The sequence below is a fragment of the Neodiprion virginianus genome, chromosome 6 (assembly GCF_021901495.1).
Source record: "Neodiprion virginianus isolate iyNeoVirg1 chromosome 6, iyNeoVirg1.1, whole genome shotgun sequence".
Taxonomy (NCBI): Eukaryota; Metazoa; Arthropoda; class Insecta; order Hymenoptera; family Diprionidae; genus Neodiprion; species Neodiprion virginianus.
This window is the reverse complement of record NC_060882.1, coordinates 26,907,964-26,933,205: the sequence shown is the minus strand read 5'-3', so window position 1 is coordinate 26,933,205 and position 25,242 is coordinate 26,907,964. Positions and strand designations below refer to the sequence as shown.

The 25,242-nt window shown below is 39.1% G+C and overlaps 2 protein-coding genes across 3 annotated transcripts in view; both read left to right on the top strand.

Moving 5' to 3' along the window:
* The window catches only part of LOC124306897 (DE-cadherin), a 51,096-nt gene extending 28,700 nt beyond the window's left edge, over positions 1-22,396 (top strand). The window contains exons 2-15 of one of the 2 annotated variants that reach the window (XM_046768040.1): positions 10,535-10,617; positions 11,813-11,954; positions 12,052-12,290; positions 13,250-13,438; positions 13,557-13,843; positions 14,043-14,316; positions 14,461-15,040; positions 15,360-15,541; positions 15,746-17,102; positions 17,219-17,442; positions 17,536-17,751; positions 17,864-18,203; positions 18,288-18,449; positions 18,558-22,396. In XM_046768040.1, the coding sequence (XP_046623996.1) occupies positions 10,535-10,617; positions 11,813-11,954; positions 12,052-12,290; positions 13,250-13,438; positions 13,557-13,843; positions 14,043-14,316; positions 14,461-15,040; positions 15,360-15,541; positions 15,746-17,102; positions 17,219-17,442; positions 17,536-17,751; positions 17,864-18,203; positions 18,288-18,449; positions 18,558-18,700 (4,418 nt within the window). In that variant the 3' untranslated portion in view covers positions 18,701-22,396. Of the gene's footprint in view, positions 1-10,534; positions 10,618-11,794; positions 11,955-12,051; positions 12,291-13,249; positions 13,439-13,556; positions 13,844-14,042; positions 14,317-14,460; positions 15,041-15,359; positions 15,542-15,745; positions 17,103-17,218; positions 17,443-17,535; positions 17,752-17,863; positions 18,204-18,287; positions 18,450-18,557 lie in introns of both variants that reach the window. The other variant, XM_046768039.1, reaches the window with a different exon arrangement.
* Positions 22,397-24,109: 1,713 nt separating this feature from the next.
* Positions 24,110-25,121, top strand: LOC124306953 (hypertrehalosaemic prohormone-like). Its single transcript, XM_046768164.1, has 3 exons — positions 24,110-24,211; positions 24,612-24,819; positions 24,961-25,121. Coding segments are annotated over exons 1-3 (255 nt in total). The 5' UTR covers positions 24,110-24,209; the 3' UTR covers positions 25,006-25,121.
* The last annotated feature ends 121 nt before the right edge of the window (positions 25,122-25,242 follow it).

The window sequence follows — 25,242 nt, the reverse complement described above, 5'->3', positions numbered from 1 at the left end:
CGCGTTCTTTCCCTCTCTCTCCAAGCGCCGGAAGAGATTAGAAATTAGACTCGGGGGCCGAAAACGCTGTCACGCAGGGTCGAAGGGGAGGAGGGCTTAACTACTTTTCCAGTGACAACTGGGGGCGTCGAGGGGCGTCCCAAGAAACAGCGAAATAGCTTTCCCGATCATTTATTTAGCTCCGGGCCCCTCGCTTCGTTCGACACCCTCGACACGGCCCAGAAACGGGGAGAAAAACTCCCACGGGAAAAAGGAATTCCTTCGCCCACGCTGCTCGCACGCGACGCGGTTCCGTTTCATTTCGTTCCGTTTCGTTCCGTTTCGTTCCGTGTCGCGATGGCTTTACGATACGCGCACCTAGAGCAAGGGTGAAACGAGGGGGTTAAATAACTGTGGGTGCAGTAAGTGCGTCCACCTCGATCCACCCCCGCGTTACCACCTTTTATTACGTTCCTGGTGTGAACCGGTATTCGCATCGCACGTGATGATAATTTCATTGAAATTACCGGAATAATATTATACAATTTCGTCGTTGCGTGATTTGCATGAGATTAATTTTTTCACTCGGAGTTTGAAAGCTTTTTTAAAATTTGAAATAACCCGACTTTTTCAGGTATTCCTTTTATAAGGAATATGCGTGTAAAACTTGTCATATATTTCATAAAATATAATTACAAGGTTTTTTTTTACACGGTAATATATACCTGCTAATTAAGTGCCCGACCGACCATTAATTTACTAACGATAAACGAAAGGAAGTTTGGTATTAAGCAATATACGTAGAATGTAAAAAGTGGCGCGACGAAACAAAATTTTGAGTACAATCTGTTTTTGTTCTTACGATCGATATTAATTCGTACAACAACGACTTGATTTCGTCGGTATATTTTTGAAATTCCCTGACTTTTCCATGATTTTCCGGGCTCACCCTGCGCGTACAAAGTGTTTTCGTTTCGCTCACTTTTGCCGCCCCTGATATTCTCTCATTTTCACATTAGAACACTACACGAAACGCCTTTGACTCGTTCGTCGCTTTAGCATGTTATACCTCTACACACGAACACGATACTCGATGCACGGCGTTGGATTATGACAATTGCGATTGTTGGTATCAAGTATGCGATAAATGGTAACGGCATTCTCCATGCCCTGTATAATATCCCTACACCGTGTGCCTCGAGCATCAAAGTTCGATTGCTTACAGCTTACAGCAGAATTTCAGGGATTGTTCGCAGCCGAGTGGTTGAAACGATTTCGTCGGGTGCCATTTCGATTCGAAGAAACGGTGCATGGTCACCGTGGTGAAAATTTCTACCATTACTACGAAGTTTCACAGAAATTGCAAGATTTCGTAGAAAATTGTTGCATCTTGTAGATTATTTATCGAGAAAATCTAAATTTTCACGACGATCGAAAACTTTTTACGAGAAACTATGCATACTCATGTACAAAAATTGTACTCTGTGTTTTGACTCGGGCAGCAAGAAAAAAAATAAACATGAAAACTCGCTTTTATTCTCCCGCAGAGTGGAATGAACGGTGAAAATCGTGAAAACGTGTAATAATTTGTAGCCCGTCGAGGTCGCCGAGCGATATTCTAACGTATTGTCAGGTACGCCGATGATTGTGTCAGGTCAGGTTTACAAACATAAAAATCGATCAACTGAGACTCGCTCGCGGCTGTTGTATCGTATCGACCGAAGTCGTTTACTGACTCTGACAGTCAGTCGGATAGTCGAGTTGACGGACAGCGAGTGTGTAGATTTTTGTTTTCCGTTCTCGGCCAGTCTTTTCTTTGTTCCTTTTTACCCCTTGTTTTCCGTTTCCGGCTTTTTACCGACACGCCGGCAACCCTTTTCGCGACTCTACGTCGCTTTGCCGGCTGTTATTAGAAAAAGGCACACATTCTAATCACCCACGTTTGCCTAGCGATTCTCAGAAGCTTGCGATACAAATTTTCAACTTTTAACTGTTTCTTGACTCTTGTTATTTATTATAATATCACGCGACGGACATGACGCAGAGTACAAAAAAGTTTCTTCCTACTTATTTCATTACTCGTGCATTAAAAATTATGCATGTATAAATAACCCAACGCCACGTCACTGTCGTCATTTTCAGCTTGACATACACGTTCCAAGTTTTAAGTTTCTTTCGGTTATTCTTCACTTTCCGTTGATGCGGGAATTTATTTCCTTGACGTGAAATGAAATGTCCGATATCGTGCCAACCGTACGAATTCAATCTTTCCGACAATCCCGTCGATACTAATAATTAATCGATCGTTAATTATTCAATCGCGTCGGTCTTCCGTAGGTTAAATATCAAATTTTCATCACACGAGTATCGAACGGAATCTCATACGTTCTCTCTTCGACACACGCGTTTATTGTTGATATGCCTCTGGTTGATTATATACACGTAGAATCGATTTACAAGAAAACTTTTTATACTCTCTTGTTGTTTTACAAATACCGAGGCGTTACGACTTGCGTTATCACTATTCCCGAAGTATTCGCATTGTACGATTCCTTTCGAATTTTCAACTGGAACGAAAACAACTCGCTTTTATACTTTTGCATCAACATATGAAATCGTGCGATATATCGCATCGAATAACCCAAACAGTACGCAAACAATAACTCGTGTCCCATTTCGGATCGGTTGTTGTTTTTTCTTCTCTCTCTGTTTTTTTTTTTTTTTTATCATTTTTTGATGGTATTGTTTATTTGAAGATGAGTACCTGTCCCTCGTGCAGAGAGGGAAATTTTAAACCATCAAATTTGCACCGGTGTTCGGTGCCGCCTGGTTCACAAACAACCGAGAATGACAGTGCCGGGGTGAGATTAACGCCAATTAAGTTACACGTTATACCCGCGGCACACCGTACGATCCGCATAACCGTACGTCTCTGTAATATAACGAGCAAAAGCACAAAACTGTTGTTGAAACGTGTGGTAAAATGAAAAAAAAAGCGAATTAACTCCGTGTAGAACAAAGAGATCGAAAAATAATAACCCTCTATAATTCGACTTGTTGCGTTGTTGGTGACTTTTTTTTCTTTTTGTCTTTTTTTAACACAAACATACTTCTCTTTTACCACGACCGATTGACGAGATGATTACACCTTACGTATAAGAGAAACGTGTCCACATACGTATACGTTTCTGAATAAAATATGAATTACTGACAACGATTAACGATCAGTTATCGGCATCGGTATAACAACAGTGTAAATTACTATTTATAATTTGCTCAAGCTACTTGGATAGTAGGTACGGCAAGACAATGTTGGACGACCAAAGATCGTCTCCGCGAATAGTCGGACCCCTCGATCAATAAATTAGTCCAAGTGCCGAGGGGCAGTAATTGTTGAGACGACGAGAAGAAGGCCGGTGGATTTGATTACACACGACGACCGCGCTTTTGAATATCCGACGATTAGCCCGTCGGCTCTTGTATACCTTGCGCACGTACGTGTTACACGTATTCTTTCTTCTCCGTCGAGCTCTTAACTCTTTTCCTCCTCCTCGTCATCATCATCGTCACGTCATCCTCTTCCCCTTGAGCAGGCAGCCCTGCACGGCATTGTCCGCGACGTTCGCGGTCCTCGCGCGTAGGTATTTCCGTAAATTTCATCTCTTCTTCTCCGTTGTGTTGGTAAGTAACGAACGCTTGTCCTCGCTTCCTTTTTTCTCATTTTCAGATTTCCTCATCTCTCGGCGTCGCGCCCTCTGCCCTTCGTTCGTGCCTTATCAACGACGAGCAGGCGCCCTTGCTGTCTGCTTGCAGAGCTCTCAGCCTCGACGTATGAGAGAGAGAGAGAGAGAGATAGAGAGGGAGAGAGAGAGAGAGAGGCGTATGTGCACCGCGTGGTGCCGCAAATAGAATTTAAGCCTGCTTCTGCCCCGCATGGTAAAAATAGACCGGTGGATAGATAGATAGATAGATGGATAGATAGATGATAGGTGGATAGATAGACGGATACATGGATGAATATATAGGTGGGACAGAGGAGGAGGAGGAATCACATCCGAATTGCGGGCTGTTAGATCACCGAAAATCTCCTTTCTGCAGGTGAAACTTTTGTCACTCACGCGAGGATTCTTCTGCCTGTAGGCATTAATTATTTTTCTTTTTTTTCGCCTTTGCTCGTCGCACAACGAAGAAAGAATTTCTCGAATTTAACAAGTATGGTGAAAGGAATGGTTTTTCTTGTATAATAGAAAGAAAAAAAAGTATGCGATTCGAACAATTCGGGTTATCGAGATTAATTAAATTACATTTATATTTTTATTTTTATCAGCGAATCATTTCTTTCTCCGTATTTGGTTAACTCGACGAAATGTGTTTCGTTTCTTTTTTTTTCTGTATTTTCACAGTGCGTGCGTGTGCGCAGGTAATTAATCAAATCTCACGTTCAAAACTCGTGGAAACCCATTTAAACTTTGTTCGCGTTTCACCACCACTGTATCTTTTTTTCTTAATTTCTTTTATTTATATTCCTCGCTCAATTTTTTTTTTTTCTATACATTTTATTTGTTAATACTAGCGGGAATTATTATAATTATACACAATATACACAAATCTCTACGATACGAATCATATACGCGTTGTGGATATTCCATTATGCGGAGTAAACCTAATTTTCATTCATTCAACACTCATTCATTCGTTTATTCATTCATTCTTTACGCCCCTAGGTTTTGGGACTCCCTCGGATTATAATCCCGGTCTGTACAATACACCGCAGATTTTGTAGGTCTGGGGGAGCTTTTATGTATTATACATGGGCAACGTTTATGCCCCCGTGTTTGTACGTATGGACGTATGTATAATGCAAGCGTTAACCGCGTCTGTTCCGTTCGTTCGACGATCAGCTGTAAGCTAAATCGAGACTCGTCTCGGCGTACGCGCCTTGTGCACAGTATCTACTCTCCGCATTACTTTCAGCCTGCCACTTTTCCGTATACACGTGGAAGTGAGGAGAAGAGAAATAGAAAAAAAAAAAAATAAAAAACGTTTCTCCTCTGTGTAAACGTTCTCGTATCTCCAGGTGCTCTCTATTTCTGACCATGGGAGATCTGTCATATCGTTTTATACGTATACACGTACACGATGCTGTTGCAGAGAACTTTAACCGCGGATGATTCGACAATACGGGAAGAGAATTAACGTCGCGAAGTAGCAGGGAGAAGTTTCATTTTTTTTTTTTTTGTTTTTTTATTTTGCGATATTAAAATGACTTTCAAGGATTTGAATTTTGAAGAATATGGGTACGTTTGGTTCACGATCGGTACGGTTTACCAGTCTTCGGACAATTCCAACGGCGCGTAAAGTAGTAAAGATTTTTCCTGAACACGCATCGTTACGGTAACGTTACTAACTTCAATTATACCTTATCAGATTGTTAAAAAATCATTCCATCTTGTCTTTTTGTCACGCCTCCTTTTTTTTTTTTTACTTTCATCGGAGCTGATTTTCATTTGCATTTTCTAATAACGCAACATTCGATCAATTCCAATCAGCCCTCCGTGTAACTTGATTAGGTATACACGTGGCGATAATGTATGCACGTTCAGTGGCCTGAAACGCTATCTCTTTCAACGATCAAGCGTCGCCACTGCGCATGCAGACATTAGCCAGATATCAAGTTTGAAGAATCTCTTTTACTTCGGTACGTACTTCGGTAACGTATCGTGTACTCCATCGGTTTTTCCGTATATGCGGACGACGATGAATGTGAAACGAGTTTTTCTTACTCTACCAAAGAAATTCTTTTTCCGCTCAGCTTTTCAGTGCTGCTGCTGCTGCGCTGTTATACATCCGTCTCTATGTTCGTAACTTGACGATTTTCGTTACCTCTGCGTCAAGATGAAATTTTTTTAAAAGTCGGGGATGATTACAACCCCGTGTTATACACATCATACCTGTAAAGGAGTGTTTCGTTGAATTTATATTCAAAGGATTCGAACATGTTTCCTGCAATTATACGTTAACATTTATGTACGAGTACGAATTGTGATATGTTTCATACAAACAACAGCGATATTCACGCAACCCGTAACGCTGTAAGTAAATTTCCAATGGAAAGTGCATCGAAAAGAATCCGCTGTTAACTGCAGATCAGAAACGAAAAGAACCGGAGACGGGGAAAGCGTTCAACAAGCGATTACTGTTCACGTAGCGTGTAATTGTAACTGTTTTAGGTTCGTACCTCGCGCTAACGAGTATTGTAACACGGTGTGCAATGTATGCAATACACATACACGCATACGTACAACTCGCCTTCTTAGCAGCGATGAAGAAAATTAGCGGTAGCGTAGCAGAAGACGGCGTAAACTCGCTCGGCTCGTCGACGAACCGGGTATACATTAACGCTAGACGGCGCATTCCTTGCCGATGACGTACCGCGTCTGGTCGACGTCGAATAACCGACCAGGAATCTCTTGTGCCGTGCATAACTATATACCAACCCCTCTGGGTATAGTGTAGGTTAACATACCTAAGTATGATCTTTACGTACGTACGCACGCGCGTAGGAAAGCTTTGTCGATGTTTTACTATCCTGCAAATGCATTAAGAAAAGAATTTAAAAAAAAAAAAAAAAAAACTAAACGTAACGTATATACTGACAGCTGATGAAAAATAAATTGTATTGGATAAATTTTTCCTCAATTTTGTGATTATATTGACAAGATATTTTTTACAATAATAGAAATTTATCTTTACTCTTGTCGAAGATTGAGAAAAATAAAAAAATAAAAAAATTTCTTCCTCTCCGTGCATTCGGTCTTATGAAATACCGTCGATGGATTTTCTCAACCGTATACCGGTATAATGCGGGTTATATTGGAGTTTGGCAGATGTGAAGAGAAAAATAGAAAAATACAAGATTCGAACAAAATATGAAAAAAAAATAAAAATAAAAATTGCACCTATGCCGTCGCAAGTGATTTAGAATTCACGTATATCCGTGTGTATGTGTAAAACTTGCGATGCGGATAGATTTTCGCACGCGGCGTGTTGTTTTATTAACAGATAATAAATTCGTCGAAAGCGGTTATCGCGTTCGGTTTGTCAACGATCCGAGTGTTATCGCCGTTATCGCAGCGGGTTTAAAACCGTCGTCGACGGTACGCGGCTTCGAAATCCAGCTGCTGCTGACGCTGCTACTCCACATCTACCGAGGTTTTCATTCCAGTTTTAATACCTTCTACCCTTTTTTCTACGATGACGCGCATCGCGATCACCGCGCTTGACCAGACTCAACAGGGCCGTATCGATATTGTCCGGAATCACGACGAAGACAAAGGTCGATCAACGTTTTATCCGAATTAACGAGGGGTCCGTTGGTTACGTTCGAATTTATTAACTCGCGGAAATATAATATGGGAAATTATTCCTGTCTTTTTTCTTTTTTTTTTTTATGATTATTTTATTTCTAAGGATTTCGTTGACGCGGTAGAGCGAGAAAATTTTTCTTCTTGTTTTTACACGATTACAACCGCAGCGCAGACACGGATCGTTTGATTTTCGTTCAATTTCTGTAAAAAAACAAATTCTTCGTCCTTTTATTCGTTTCATTTACTTTTTTGTTCTTATTTCATAGTATATATTCGGAACCGAGCATATTTTTTTTTTCCTACCTCCACGGTGTATGAAAAATTTATCGCGAGGAAACATCGTAAAAATACCGCCCTTTCGGGGGTTCTGGATAGAAAGTAAATGAAAAAAAAAAAAAAAACGTATAATAAAAGTAAATGAAATAAAATACACGGCTACTCTATGTATAATTTATATTCTGGCGCAACCGCCGCGTTTATTATTATACATATATTTATATACATATATATACTGTATATGTATTCTATATATTGTTTACAAAAATATATATTATATAATATAGTTACGTGTCCGTTTCTGTGCCTGTGTAACACTGTTATTATATCCTGCAGGGACAAAAATCTCCACTCAGTTGTCAAGTTGTCTCAAAGAATAATAAAAATTTTCCCTTCGTCGTCGATACTCTTGTTACTTTTTTCGTTCCTGTTAACGGATATACAGCAACAACGTACATACGTATGTATTACATACATTGTACCGAAATATCGTATACCTGTGAGTTATGTACAATGTACGCACGTTACGCGATGCTTATATCCTCATATACGGCTGGGTATATGGTTACGTAGTATTATACAGGATCCGAGAAACTTTACACCCTAAAGTCTAAATTGCCTACGCATATAATATATTATAAACGGGAAAGCAGGGGCGAGCGACAAAGAAACGAAAACGAAAATTAGGAATTTTCTCGAAATTTTATTTTCACGTCAGATCGGATAAAATTACCGACCACCAGCTGATGTGGGTTCGCAAGATTATACAAACATATATATATATTACAAGGTGTAATATTATACGTATGACGCACGATGTGCACTCCGCCTGACGTTATCTATTATTTTCTCACATACCCTTCTCGCATATGCGCACGGGAATCGTCTTTACCGCCGTGCAGCAGCAACACCAGCGGAGTGACATTGCATTTGCGAAGTGATTCTTGAGCTCGGTGTCGGATAAATGTCAATACAGTCAGATTGCGTTATACACACACTGCAGATACCGCGGCGGAAGACATTTTCCAGCTTCTTTGAAATCCTGAGAGGGTATTGTATCGTTTATTATATATTGCAGTTACAAAGGTGCAATAAAGATGGAGTAGAAGGGCAGGAAGCTTCCTGGATAAACGGTGCTTGCAAATTATTCATTCGTCGCGATAAACGCGCGAAGAAACAATTCTCCGGAGAAGAGATTATATATTTACTCCCTTCTCCACTTCTTGTCTTCTACTGTCTTTGCTTTTGCATATACGTATACATATATATATATATATATGTGTGTACATATATAGAGCAGTTCGATTTGACTCGATTTTCCAGCGACCGTGTCTAATAAACCGTTAACAATAATCGAACGAATGCCATTACCTACGAGATGGCGATAATTTCGCACCGAGTGTAACGTCGTAATGAGGGCGGGTAACGAAGCCAGCGTATCTACGTATAACGTATAACGTATACGTATACAGACTGATACGTTCACCCGTTATACCGACCAACATAGCCTTTCCGATACTATAATACATGCACCCTCGTACCTACGTAATCACCACCCATCGCCATTTCGCACAAAGCACAACGAACCGATGCAATTATAATACACGGAGGTACTTTTCTCAAAAATTGGCACGATCAACGTTGAGGCGAGGTTAAGAAATGAGCGGAAAATCTTTGGGTTCGTGTTTTGTGGTTGTATAAAAATTATTTTGACAGTTAAAACAGAGAGAAGAAAAAATGGGGAAACTCTTCCGCTTCGTAGAATCGTTATTGCGTCTCTTTGTCTCTCGGACTTTGCATGGTACATACTTGTGGCGGGTCTGACCGCTGGTCTTTCGGTTAATGATAATAATGCCGGTGTAATGACATTTTAAAATTAATTATTATTCAATTGTACCGATTTTTGGGGTGTCGTTCGTTCGTTCGTTTGTTCGTCGGGTGGTGAATACTTATTACATTATTACACGAGATAAGTAGACGTTACGCTCGAGCTTATACGTACGTACGTCGAAGGCATAACTTCGCGTAAGGTTTCCCTTCTTTGTTGATATTATAATACCAAGTTGGAAAACACACGTCCTAATAATAGGTACTCATGTACGTACCGCTGTGCGAAATGATCGGCGAACGGCAGGCGGCGGTGGCGTTCATGATTTACATCGAAACGAGGACACAATGCGGTCATATACCATTGGGGCTGTTACATAGACGGAATTGACCCTTTTCAGGGAATGACCCGAAGCCTTAGTATTGTCTGCGATAAGTACAGACGTGTGTGCACCAACGAACAAGGGAACCTACGTCTTCGTCATAAATACGACAAGTACCTTCGCGGCGGTGATGTTGAATTACCGAAAGCGCGCAGCTAGGCGGAATGCCTGAGGAAATCGCGAATTAATGTCATTCAACGGTTAGCGAACAGCCAAGTTGGCTTAATTGAGTTACTGTCGAGGGTGCGGAAGGTGGTGGAGGAGGGGACGGGACTCCCGGTTTCTCTTCGATTACCGATACCCAACGTTTCTCCGTCGAGACGACGATTACGATTACGATTTGCGATGGACGAGGAACGCACTATTTACCTACACCGCTGTTCCTCTCGTTCGTCTCTCGCTCTTTCGTCGAGGGCGCGAATCGACGACGCTACTTCGTCACGATCGTTCCTATTTCTGCCTAATGTAGGCAAACGCGATGAGCGAGACGGATGGATGAATGGTCGGTTGGGCGAACGGACCTGTTTGATTGTGGCTTAATTTCGGCGCTGCTGAGTGCTTCGCGTCTACCTCCGAATCGTAGGACCAGAGAGACCCTCCTCCTCCTACGTTGTCTCTCTGTATAACCGTTGCGACGAATTATTTAGGCCCCGTGTTCGGACCCTTGACTAATGACTCGAAATTTTTGCCCGTTTCCTTTAGGCGAAGCCTTGAAATTGAGACACTCGAGACACCTCGACTCACAGGATCAGCTGCTGCCCTATAACGAGGATGAAATTGTCAGGGTAAGTCGCCCTTCATTATGCATTACACCCTGCGTAGTCGGCAATGCTACACACACACACACCTTACGTTGGCTCCTGAGCATGGAAATCGTTTTAGATTTAGCCCAAGTGTTTTCCCTACCGCTGTAATATGTATCAGTTGATTCGTTTGTTCGCTCACGCGAATATCCGGACACCGAAGCTTACATCAATTATTCACATCCCCGAATGGGCAATGTTCGTATACGTATCTACCTGGATGATGTATGCGGTATACTTACGTATATACGTGCATGTCCCCTGGTGTACATGTACTCTTCGATGTGAAATATTTACCTACTCCACCAACGTCGAATTATCATCTACTCCTATTCGAAATATGCGACGTGTCTGTTCGATGTTCTGCACAACTCTATAATCCTCGTGTCACGCTCGTGTTAATAATTCAAAAGTCAACTTGGGCTGATAGATTACCGATTCCGGCGACTAGTTGTATTAGGATACAAATAGATTATCCTTTATACGTACGATACAATGATTTTCTACGTTCATGTGGCGATCTTATACGCAATGTACGCGATGCAGCGACACTTTCATTCTTGACGATGGTAAATCTTTTCAAAGCAAATCCGCGCGAATGATGATTAAAAATTCGTCGACAGTATAATGTATTAAACAAATCGCTGTACTCTGTTTGAAAGTCGTCACGTATAGAAAGGAGATTCATCTCCAGCGACATTTCGTAGGCGTCTTGGGAATTATTCAACCTGCGTCGTGAAGAATTTCTTTATAAATCGCTTTCCCGTCACGTCGTCGCGTTATTATACAATAATGTATTTGATTTTTATTTTCAATTATTTTCATCTAATCCGTTCGCGGTTTTCACATTTCATGGTATTCGCACGTGACATGTAATTGCAATTGAAATGTCGGTGAGAATTTAATTTGGCAATATTTTCAATAATCAATTTTGACGTCGCAAGCAAATGCCGCCGCTACTTGAAATCACCTGCAGCTATAGACGTATGTATTCTACTTTTGAACGTACGCTTTTATTTACACCATTTTCATTGTGCTTCTCTTTCAATTGTCGCGTATTGAATTTATAATCGCATTCGTATAGGTATGTGGATCACACGCGTCATTTACCGTCATCCCTTTTTACTCACTGTGTTTCAAACCAGCAATTTTAGCGTAGCCATGCTTTTTGTTCCAGGCACAGTCCTCAGACAATCATAATCACAAACCAGTATTTTCAAAATGTGCAACCTACGCGCCTGTTATCAAGGAGGAGGAACCAGCCGGTACGGAGGTCATCAGAGTTCACGCCGAGGACAGGGACCCCCTTGATTCTGGAGGTACGCGTGTCTTTCGTTTGAATTTTTTTTTTTCAATTATACTTCTTGAAAAAATTCCAATGAAATTGGTTAACGCATCGCCGGTTTCTTTTTGCAGGAACAATCGTCTATACATTCCTTTTCGCACCCGGCGAGAGGTTGAAATTTCAAATCAACAATGAGACTGGGTTGATAAAAACTACTCAAATACTGGACCGAGATGAGCCGGCTCGAGAAAAGGAAGTTTACCTTACGATTTTGGCTAAGGATAATGGTAGGCCGCAACTCGACGATGTCTGTACGTTCAAAGTCACCATATCGGACGTTAACGACAATTCGCCTGTATTCGACAAAGTGGTGAGTATATATATACGCCTTTATAGATCGGAAATTCAGCAAGGAATATTACGGTTTATTTTCTATAAGAATGTTTCAACAACGATTGAATCCATTGAGATATACACGGGGTATGGACGACGTTTATTGGTGGAAATGAAAGATTGACGGGCTTGCACCTCGACGACTAACATCCTTCTTTCAATGTATGCATTTTGCTAATTTTAAGCAATTAACAACTTTCGCTTGAATTCTTTTTGAATCTAGGTCTTTCGCGGAAACATGTGGAAGGTTCGTTGAGATATTGTCGTGTGATTATATTGCTACCTACTTGATGTGGAATGATGGATGTGCATCGCTCTTTTATTATACATTCCGTATACCTAATTATTATACATAGCTCTATCATTTTCTCACCCCTGAACGTGTTTATTTCCATAAACTCTGCAATCAGAAAATAAATTTTCTTCCCTTTGGCTGAAGAGTGTTTGCTCGCCGTCGGTATAATATTCGTGATTAATTATACACGGGGCGTAAAAGCACGTCTCACCATTACGTGCGTTCGTTTTTGGAATGGTCGTGTGACCGAAACAAAAATGTTTGCTTGCGCGTTATCGTCGACACCCACGAATTATAATGGCACAACTTTTATTCCACTTTCATTTCTACTTCGTGTACAATGGCATGTATAAAAAAGTTGGATTCAGGGACGATGGTTCTTTCGTTTTTCGAAAATTAGGACACTTCTACGCAATACGATGTATACATGTAGCTTAGATTTGTCGGAATGTCGGATGGAACGAAATAGAATGAAAGGGGAGAGACTCAAATCAAGACCAATGATCAATGCATGTGATTATTTTTCAGATATCAAAGTGTAGGGGTATTTTTTGATTATTTTTCAACTGCATGACGGAGGCTTGCCGTTGCACTCACAGACTTCTCGTTACGTTTTATAACTGTCTTCGTCTTGTTCATAGGCGTACACGGAGTCGGTACCTCAAGATCTGCCCCTTGGAAGAGAAGTCATGAGAGTTTCGGCGACTGATATCGACGATGGTAACAATTCCGTGGTTCGTTACAGTTTGACCTCTAAGATAGCCGAGGATGAAATGTATTTCCGAATCGATAGAAACACTGGTATTATATTTCTCAACAAAACGATCGACGTAAGTAAAATGGAATTTTATATCCAGGCCAAGTCGGCTTTTTTGTAGATCTACTTTTACTCGAGATAGCAAAAGACTTCGGCTGCAAATAATTTGACACATTTTTTAATTATTGCAGAGACAACCTGACTACAGATTTAACCTGATCGCTAAAGCCGTAGATCAAGGAGAGATTCCGCAGTCCAGTTACATAGAGTTGGAAATAAGGGTTGTTGAATCTCATAAAAAAGCACCTGCTTTTCTAAACAGAACGTCAGAACCTTTGAAGCTGAACGAAAGCCTCAACGATTTTAGTCTCAGTCTTGTTAGGCTACAAGCAGTTTCAAATATCGATGGAGACTCCGAAGTAGTTTTTCGACTAGTTAATGGCCGAACCGAGCAGACTAACAAGGAAAATACTTTCAGGTAATGCAAAAAAAAAAAAAAACAATGGAAAATTGAACGATGCTTCAACTTATACTCAGATCTAGTGATCGCAGCTGTCGAGTTTCCAGAAATACTTACAAAATTATTGTATGTTAAAATAAATTTCTGTGAAATTTTTTTTCCGAGTATTTGTAACAACAAATAGTCATGATTATATGTGTTGTTTATATTTTCATAGACTCGATCAATCTGGTAAAGATGTAGCTGATATAAAACTGGCTAAGCATCTTGACTTTGAGAGCAATACAGATTATACCCTGATAGTTCGTGTCTCAAACAAAGAATTACTGGCTGCTGAGACTTCTATTAACATTGAAGTTCTTGATGTCAATGACAACATACCGATATTTCGTGACATAAAAGAGGGTAGTGTGTTGGAAAATGAACCACCAGGAGCTCCAGTGATGCAAATTCGAGCTATAGACGCGGATGGCACCTCCGCTAATAATCAGGTAAGGTTTTAAGTTGCCCAATTTTTTTGTTCCTTTATTCAAGCTTAGTTTTACCAGAGTCAAGCTTATGTTCCTCAAGGTGTAGATTTAGAATAAGTTTTCACGTACAAATCATTGTAGTTCATCGAAAATATGTCTTTTCAGGTCTCCTATGAATTGGAGAACTACAAGAATCTTTTTACTATTGATAAACGAACCGGTAACCTGACAACGCTCATGACTTTTGATAGAGAGAAAACTGCGGCATATACCGTAAAGGTAGTTGCGGTAGATAACTCACCTAGCGCCCTTTACCAGAATGGTGAACCTAACAAGGGTCGACAAGTGTTCACTGTCACAATCGCTGACAAAAATGACAATCCGCCACACTTTACTCAACCAGTGTACACAGCTAATTCCATACCGGAAAATGCAAACATCAATCAACTTGTGACCGAAGTCAAAGCCATTGATCGAGATACGGCTAGTCTCGTTACGTACAGTATTATATCAGGAAATACTGGAAACGGTTTTGACATTGAGCCTAACACAGGAAAGATTCGGGTCAAGAATCAACTCGACTACGAAACTATTACAGAATATAATTTAACCATTCGAGCTTTTGACGGCCTATTTAACGACACTGCCTACGTCAAGATTTTCATCGATAATGTAAACGACAATCCACCTGTTTTCGAAGATTTCGAGAAAAATCTTACTATCCAGGAGGAAAGCTTAGTCGAAGGTATTTATAGCAAGAAGTTAATAGTTTTTTTTCTCGGCTGAAAATGTTGTTTTGAACTCAAGCTACTTGGGGTGCATTCCGATATTAGCTCCCAGTGCTGCCAACAATCATTTATATCTTTTGCGCTGCCGAGTACGTGAGTACCTATGCCTCTGTCTTAAGGAGTTTTTAGCGCTACCAGCTAATTTCGGAATGCACCCTTTATAGTATTGTTAACTGTGTGTCTCCTACTAATTGAACCGTACAAAAGATTCTTCACTAGGGTTGTTGCTATGTTAGCTGGGTTTTATATCTTGACATCTGAAATTCTTGTTTTTAGGGTGTATAACCATTGTGTCAGCCTACGATCCCGATATTAAAGATAGGACTGCCGACCAGCATATTGCTTATTTCATAGCCAACGAACAGCATAAGCCTTTCCTAACCATAGACAAATCGGGATGTCTGAAGTTGAAAAGAACCCTCGACCGGGACCCGCCGGATGGATATGAGACTTGGGCGGTAAGTCTTATACAACTTAACAACGATTATTGTTAGGATTTACTTCAATGTCATTCCATCTACGTTTTCAAACTTACAGACTATTGTCAGTAGCAAAATTGTTAGCACAGTATCTACAACGGAAATGCATAGAGAAGGAAGAAGAGGTGTCAAAAGTGCTAAGAAATCTATCTTATTGTAACACATTCTTCGATCTTTTGGTAGGTTCTGGTCATGGCACGGGATGAGGATGGTGGGCCAACTGCTTTGCGAGCCACTGAGACGATTAATATTAAATTGGAGGATGTAAATGACAATGCACCTTTCTTGGATATGGTTCAACCAGTGGTATGGTATGAAAGAGAGAAACCCGGGAAAATAATTGAACTGCAGGCAAAGGACTGGGATTCGGATAAAAATGGCCCCCCTTTCAAATTCAAGATCGATGCGATTGCTGACGATGAGATAAAATCAAAATTTTCGATAAAAGACTCGAGTCTTTACGCCAAAGTCGAATTTAACAGGGAAGAACGTAAAACCTATGATATTCCAATAGCTATCACTGACAGTGGCTCACCACCGCAAACTAATACATCCATATTAAATGTCATCATTGGAGATGTCAATGACAATGCAATGAAAGAAGGTTCTAGTAGCATTTTTGTGTACAATTATAAGGGGGAAGCACCAGATACAGAGATTGGGAGAGTATACGTCGATGATCCGGACGACTGGGATTTGCCTGACAAGTATTTCACGTGGGATTCTAGCCACGAAAATTTTTTACTCGATCCTCACACTGGTATGATAACAATGCTGCATGGAACGCGAAATGACACGTATGTCCTGAAGTTTATCGTCACTGAAGAAAGTAAACTGGTAGAACATCACAAGGTCAATGCCTACGTGAATGTAACGATTAAAGAAATACCAGAAGAAGCTGTGATTAAGTCAGGATCGATACGGTTCTCAGGTATCACTGCGGAAGAATTTGTCGCACCGGGAGCATCAGGTGTAAGCAAGAAAGAAATTTTCCAAGTACAGGTTGCAGCTATGCTAGAAACTGAGGTTGAAAACGTGGACGTATTTACAGTGTTACATTCGCCACATAATAACAATAAAAGTCTCTTAGATGTTAGATTCTCAGCTCACGGAAGTCCCTACTATGCACCTGAAAAATTGAACACAATTGCTACTCTCCATATTTCGAAGATAGAAAGTGAATTGAATACCAGTATATTGCTTATAAACATTGACGAATGTTTGTTTGAAAAACTCCACTGCAACAACTCTTGCCGTAGTATATTGAACATCAGTTCCAATCCGTATGCAGTTTACACAAATACAACATCGTTTGTTGGCGTTAGAGCAGTGGTTGACGCTCAATGTATTTGCCACGTTGCTGAGCCAAATATCAATTGTTTGAATGGTGGGACTCCTTTGGTGTCATCTTTGGTTACGAAGTGCGAATGTCCTCCAGGTTTTGAAGGCCCAAGATGCGAGCTATTAGCAATTGGTTTTAACGGTGACGGATGGGCTATTATGCCCCCTCCTGGCCAAGCCTGTGACGATTCACATCTAGGTAAACGTTAAGAACCGTTTTTCATTATTTTAAACTGATCATTAAATTTTCCGTTGCTGTGAATTTTTAAGCAGTCTTCAAACTTGCTAAAAGTTTTATTTCACTCTTTTTTCCAGGACTGGAAATTGCACCTCAAGTTGAGAATGGGCTCGTGTTTTACTTTGGTCCGATGAGCTACATCCCTATTTTGGATATCCAAGATTTCATGTCTTTAGAGATACAGGAAGGTCATGCTGTTCTGCTAGTTGACTATGGTTCTGGGACGATAAGGCTGGAACAAAACAAGATTGAATTGATGGACGGGAAGAGTCATAGAATCGACGTTTATTGGACTAAGACTGTGAGCAAATTTGTGATAAGTTTGAAAATCATGAAACATTGTAATTATTAATAAGATTGGTGCTTAATATGATATTAATTCATGTGCATACAGACGATAGAAATGAAAGTTGACAACTGCCAAATGTCTTCCTGCATGAAATTGACAGTACCACAGGGACCGAATGAATTTCTCAATGTCAACAGTCCCCTACAAATTGGGGGTTCTCCAACGAACCTTGTTCATCTTGCAAGTCAGTTTAATTGGGATCACAAGCCGACAAGTAAAGGATTTACTGGATGCATACGCAATATGACTATAAATGGAAATGTAAGTTTTAGTCTTGATGATTGAAGAATGTCACGATATTACCAGTTTATGATTCCTAATTGGTAAAATTTCCCAGTAACCATGATTTTAATGCTCATATTCGTCATTTCAGACATACAATTTAGGAATGCCAGAATATTTCAAGAACACAGACTCTGGTTGCAATCATGGAATGGCAAAAGCTGTCACATTTGGAATTGACACTAACTTTTTAGTCGCCATTCTAGTCTGTGTGGCAATCCTACTGATCTTATTGTTAGCTGTAGTGGTGCACAGAAGAAAGACGGACGACTTGTACAAAGACATGGACGATATTAGAGAGAATATCATTAATTACGAAGACGAAGGAGGCGGTGAAGTCGATACGGGATACGACTTGAACGTTCTCCGCGCCATGTACGATGCCCCACCCATAGATTCAAAAATGGCACCTGTCGGACTCGAAGGAAGAGGTAAATGTCTTCAACTATACAAGTTAAAATACGAGTAATAACTCTCGAGTATTTGAATCAGACTTACTCTTTATATTCTTTTAGCCCCAGATACTGGTGATGAAGTACCCGATATTTGTGGGTTCTTAGACGGCAAAAAAGAGAGCTGTGACAAAGATCCTGAAACGAACGCATTTGATGATGTCAGGCATTATGCGTACGAAGGCAAGGGTAATTCCGAAGGATCTCTGTCGTCTCTTGCTTCCTGTGAGTGCTTCTCGATAAATTTTTACTCTCACAGTGTCCTCAGTATAGTAAATTTTGATATGCATCTTGTTAACTTACAAGCTGATCATTCTGAAACTTTTTTCTCAGGTACTGACGACGGTGACTTGAAGTTTAATCATTTGTCGAACTTTGGTCAAAAGTTTTGGAAATTGGCTGACATGTATGGGGAGGAGCCAAGCGACGAAGACAGTGACGGCGTTGGGGAACGGGAGAGCGAAAGCTGGTGTTAATTAAAAAGACTTCTTTAACTATAAACAGTTTAGAGATATTCCTGATATAGACATTTCCCGAAATATTTACAAAGTTGAGGAGGAGGAAACGCCACGTTACAACACTACTGTACTTAAAAGCATAGGTGAAGGACTTGTGGCTTGGTGAAGCGACGATTTCGGTTTGTATTCAGTTTCAGAACTTTATGCAACACCAAAGAAGTAGAACTACATTATAACTAACAAGATATACAATACGTGAAAAAGACTTGAATGAAGAGACTATCATTCCGCGCAGTGTTGAAGTGAATGCGTTATTTCATGTAATGCGCCAGGCCTGGACTTTTGTGAACTGGAATCATTTAGTATTTATTTGAAATCAGTCTGTTGATGATTATCTTGATAAACTCCGAAGTAGGTTGGACTTTCTCAAGATCAAACGTAACTTTTGTAACACGCTCAATTATTTAGACATACGCGAAATATTGATGCCTAAAGAGCCTAATGTTTTAAGTGAACGAAATTATTTAAAATTCATATAACTGATTATCGAATTATTACAAATACAACTGTACCAGTGCAGGCCCTCGTTATTCATTAATAAACGGTGTCATGTAATATATTATAATACTATGATATAAAAATGCAGAGGGTAAGAGAGTGGAAGCTATAAAATACGATGTGAAAGGGCTTAAAGAAATTATAGCTATTGAAAGTAAATATTTTTTATTTGTTTATTAACTAGTAATTAGTAAGTACAGAAGGAAAAGAGGTATTACTTATTTTGTTTACATTTTTTTTTTAAGAAAGCTATCAGACTGACTTAGAACTCGTTGACTTTGGGAAAACATAGATGCCAATATGTATAACTAGCATTTCTATTAATCCAGAATGTTAAATTCGTTCTTGACGCGAGTTTTTAACGGATTTGTTGACGTATTTTAAAATGCTTACTATTATTTTAATTATGGTTCACATTTTGGGTTAATAGGCACACCAGCAATATACACATTGGTATAAAGTTTTATTACCTACATTAACGACCGTATTTTCCTGATATTTCCATCAAAAATTCTCACAGCATCAATTATATGAACATTGAGTACCGGGAAAAACGATTGAAACAAAGTAATTGAATATTATTCTTTTAGATCCGTAGGCGATACACAGTTATGATAAAGTTCTAATTATTGTATAATTGTTTTAGTTGAAAATTTTCCAAGCCAATTTTTTTTACATATATAATAAACTATATTATATGTATATCGGCATACACGAGATACACTACATACTACATATTACATGCATATATTTAATTTATATATTTTAATATTCGGATAGAAAAGTGAGAATATAAGAGAAACAGGGCGAGGAAGTGCGAATTGCGTGAGATAACATTGTAAAATGTATTCTTTTGATCATAACCATTTAATCGCACGCGAGGTCAAGCAACTCAAAATAAACAATTATTGTAGAATGTAATTCTTTTAGTACATGTATTTTTTTTTTTTACATATATACACACACACACACACATACATATATATATATATACAATATCGATCTATCCGTCTCCAAGCATTTCGTACAATATAATTATAGTTAACGGCAGTCAACGTCAAATAAATAGTTCTGCTTTTCAGCCTATCGATAAGCTGAACTTATAGTTATAGTAAGACCGTAAAATGCCATAGCACCATCCTTTATCATTCATGACTACCATGATGATTTATTAGTATTAGTAAATCGCATTTCAAAATCAATTCCCACCATTCATCGACCATTAGTTAATAGCACGTATTTTATATTAAAAGTGAAAAATATTCAAAAAAATGTCAGCGACTGAAAATTGCGTATTAAAAAAACAAAAAAACTAACTTGTAAAATTCGATCATTAGTATAAATATATTAATTATTTGTAAGCTTTTTACGATTGAACAGCTGTGACATAATAAATACTGTTCGTGCACTAATAAAAAAAGGTGCTCCTGACGAGAAGAACAATAGACAAGATCACGGTATAGGTTGAAAAAGATTAAAAAAAAAATCAATAAACAAATAAATATACAGAAAGTTTCACAGAAAAATTGTGCAAAACTTGTTTTTTTGAATATCGGGTGAATATTGCCATATCTAGAAATCTGGTTTGACTTCCAAGTTGAATCACTGTTTACCCAATTGAGACAGGATTTAGATGAACTATGCCGAAGTGTACATGTGACATATCTTATACTGAAGGGTGTAAGGGAACGCCCAACATACACGCTTTATTTTCAGCATTTGATTGATTGATTGAAGGGCAGAATTTTAGAGTAACCGGATCAGTTCTACTTCGTAAGTTTGGAAATACCCACCTTGTCTGTAATAATGATTCAACAAATGATAACGCAAAAATTTCTTCAGATAATTCTCGCAAATCCGGGACGTATACAAAGTAATTTACCTACAAGATCGTGAAGACTGTATATTAACCGTTGTTATATACAGGAGATAAATGGTTTCAAGTATTCCGATTAGAAGCACCTTTTTACAAAATTTAAATTATGAACAGTTTAGTTGTAAGTGTCGCAGTATAGGTAAAAGCACATGATCTCAAAATTGAAGAACGGATGTCGCTTGCCATACACGATGAAACTATTAATCATTGCAGTGGCTTTACGAAGCGCTATAGTATAATTGCGAAATTGTTATACTAGTGTTTGTACGTAATGGTAAGGGTCGAAAGTAACGAACAAGAAAAAACTCAACTGATGAGAGTTGCAAAGAAGCGAGACACAAAGTTTGTCTACAATTAACTTCTTTTTTTTTAACTTCCGAATCAAGTTGGTAGATTCAAAGATGCGCTGACGGTCCGAACATAACGTTTCAGATTGAAAAAGGTAATAACTAAAAGAATTGACATCAATGTACTGCAGTCTCTAATTAATCGAGAAAACCGTGTATTACTGAATTTGACTAACAATGAATGTGTTGGCAAATCGTTGAATGTTGTTGACAGCTGTTATGTAAAGAGCTGCCTTCTAGTTTACAGAATTTCTGAAGCATTCATCTATATTTGGAACGCGAGCGTAATCATTACAGAATCTATTCGACTGATAATACACATCAATTCATCTATTGTATGCTAAATTATCTGTTATTGACGCGCGAATTGCGTAGTAATTAAGAGTGAACGATATACACATATAAAAATAGGGTATATGTAAGAAAACGCGAAATAAAACTGCCTACAAAAAAAAATAAAATAAAAAAATATTGGTACGATAATATGAACCACAACGTTTTAATTTCTTTAATGGATAAGAAGAGTTATATACATATATATATATATATATATATATTCGTTTTTTGATTATCAACGAACAAATTCACTATTTTCACTCGACGTACATCATGTTGTATGTACATACATACATAACTGCGATTTTCCGCATCCTTGCAGTACACAGTCGTTTTTCATCACCCTCCTCATAGCAGCAATTAATAATCATGTGGGATTTGGATCAACCTCTAGCTTAGAGATGACCGTTAATCTTAATCGACAACGCAGGTCCGATTTAATCACGATTTCATCCCACAATGTATACTTGTGTAAAATTTTTTACTTCCTAATTTCCAATTTATATAAACTATTATACCTTTATACACCCAATCGTGTATTGTATGTGTACATATTAAAGTAATAATAAAAAAATAAATGAAATCGAAATGCTTATATTTATACAGACATGGTATACTAATTGGTGCCCGATGTGGTAATGGCGGAGGAGTTTGACGCCATTTGACCAAACTCGAACGAGTGAAATAGAATATGTACGTCAAGGAATTAGTATTGAAAACTAAATTGATTAATCATTTGCTCCGAATGAGCCCGACGGCTTCACTTCCTGCTGAGAAGGAGTCAGCGATAAATTACGAAGAAGCCTTATTGAGAAGGCTTGGCCTTTTCTTACCATGCCGACTAATTATAATAATAGATAGTCGCTGTTATGTGCCAGTAAAAAGTTGCGAAACTTTTGCCAACCGATCCTTGCGTGGGTCGGTCACGTGAAAAGGGGTCATATGGACAGATATACCTACCCATGATGGTTATTTGAACGGAGAGTGCTAGAAAATGTGGAAAAACTATCTTCGTACGGTCAATAAATTTCGCGAAAATGCGGCGAGGTGGCCTTTCATAATTTTTACTATGTTAACAAACAACCTCACAAATGTCGAAGTACTCTGTAACTGTAATATAAATACTTAAGAGTAATTCGACGTTGACGATCTTTCTCGTTGACTTTGTACTAATTACGAAACTAAAAGTTTCCGGATAAATATACTTTTAGCTGCACTATAAGGTATTTCTACTGTTATATTTTACCGAATGCTGCACATCTACTATACCGGGATGAGTTGATACCAATTATACGCGCCTTGAACAATCCTGAAGTTTTATAATCGATTACGTATTTGTAGAATTTTGGAGATGGGTAGAGAGATACAGCTATGTCGACAAATATCAAGAAGGGTTTGTGTAGGACGGAAAGGAAACGCCGAACAACGTAATACATATCTGTATCACAGGGAGGTGGTCTAAGACTGCCTTGGTCATGTAACGGCAGAGTTATGTTATGAAACCCTCGACTAGCCATTTCGAGGCGAAGGTTATGTAGGCACGCTATGCAAACAGGGCAGTTATTTGTCTCTCCTCTCGTCGAAGCTAGCTCTTCTTCTTCTTTCAATCCCTGGATACCATTTTATATCCGCTCGCCTTACCATTAACTTCATCATTATTTACACGCAGAAAATTGAATCCGGACACCGGACGAAAGTCGAGGTCGGATTCAACAAATGTTTTTCGAAGTTTTCGGACGCCCACGCAAAAAGATAGCCCCGAGCCGTGTGCGGCAAAGAGTCGCTCATCCTTTTGAAAATAGATACGTTTGTCCGTCTGCCAGAGTAAAAGATCAAAAACAAAAAGAAAACGAATGTTCTACTCTTCTCTTTAATACCCATAGACATTTTAATTAGGTTTCAAATTTCTGTCCTTATTTTCAAAAGTATTTAGTACTTTGCATCGTTCCTGTACTTACACGATAAGAAATAAAAATAATAATGAAAACAGGCATCTTGAAACACACCCCCACTGCTTATCGGACGAAGATGAATCCTGTCGTGATATTTAAAAGTGTTTGATATATAATCAAGCCCACAGCTGATATCCTCGGCTTGCGTCAACTGCTGTCGCAAAATACTGACGCCGATCATTCAAGTCAACATAACGGTTTTCTCTTCGGGTCTTCGCAAGCTCGTTGCTAGAGGGTCGCAATGGAGATGATTTTTAGGGGTAGCTGGAGCAGAGAGACGAAGGAGGCTGCAGGGGCGGAATGGGGGGTTCGAAGGGAGGAAAGGGGGAGGATGGGGTATAAAGTGCCGGGCAGGTCTCGCTCCATCTCAATCATCATCTTGTCACAGTATCGGTATCCCGACAGAATATATTTCAAGAATAATTGCAAGCTTTGTGTACGGAAGTTCCAAGTTCAGAATGTGAGTTTGTATGAAATAATGTACTTGCTCATTTGGATTGTGGGAAGACGCTTATGTTGTCAGTGCTGGTGTTTACTTGTTTTATTTTGTTCTTTTCTTTTGGGGGGGGGTTAACAAAAAGCTTCTATCACGGCGCAGACAGTCCTATGCAACTAGATTTATAAATCAAAAATCATTCGTCGCAATGACTTATTATAGATCTTCGAATATAGTTCATCACGAAGTGCTAAGACAGAATATTAACTCTCGTGCGAAAAAAAACCTGGACTGTTTGGGAATTCTCGAATTTTGCTTTTAAAATTCAAATCGAAACGCAGCAGGGAACGTGTAGATACTTGATTTGACAACAACTACTTGTGATTATCAGCTGCCACCATCTAATCCAACATTACGAATGCAGGTTTGGAAGAATTAAATCAGGCTGCTTCGTGCTGGTACTAGCGATACTTTTAATCGTCGCCCTCGGGACCGAGGCACAATTGAATTTCTCCACCGGATGGGGTAAAAGAGTCCCGAACCCTCAAACAGGAAACGGCGGTAGTGCCATGTGCTCGTCTCAGGGTAAACCTTCGCTGAACCAGCTTCTTGCTATATATAATTTATTACAGGTAATTCCGTGTGAAATTATTTCCTTTTTCTGCAACGAACACAATTCCGTTGGGTTGGAAAAGAAATATTGAATAACAAAACGATTGAAAGTCGAAAATGCGTTGAGTAATCTTACTGCCAAGTATTTAATTTTATTGCAGAACGAAGCTCAGAAGTTGTTGGATTGCCAGAAGTTTACAAAGTGAAACTAAATCTGAAATGGATGAGAAATTCGCTATATCTATATGCTAAATGAACATAGAATATTATTATACAAACGAATTATTATTTCAATAAAGATTCGATATAGATATCTATAAAATCGCATGTGCAGCAATGAATTTTGCAACTATTTATTGTAAGGCTATTTGAAATTCGCATATTTTATGTTTAATACGTAGAACTCAGCCTTCCATATCGCCTCTCGAGTCTTTTAGATGCAA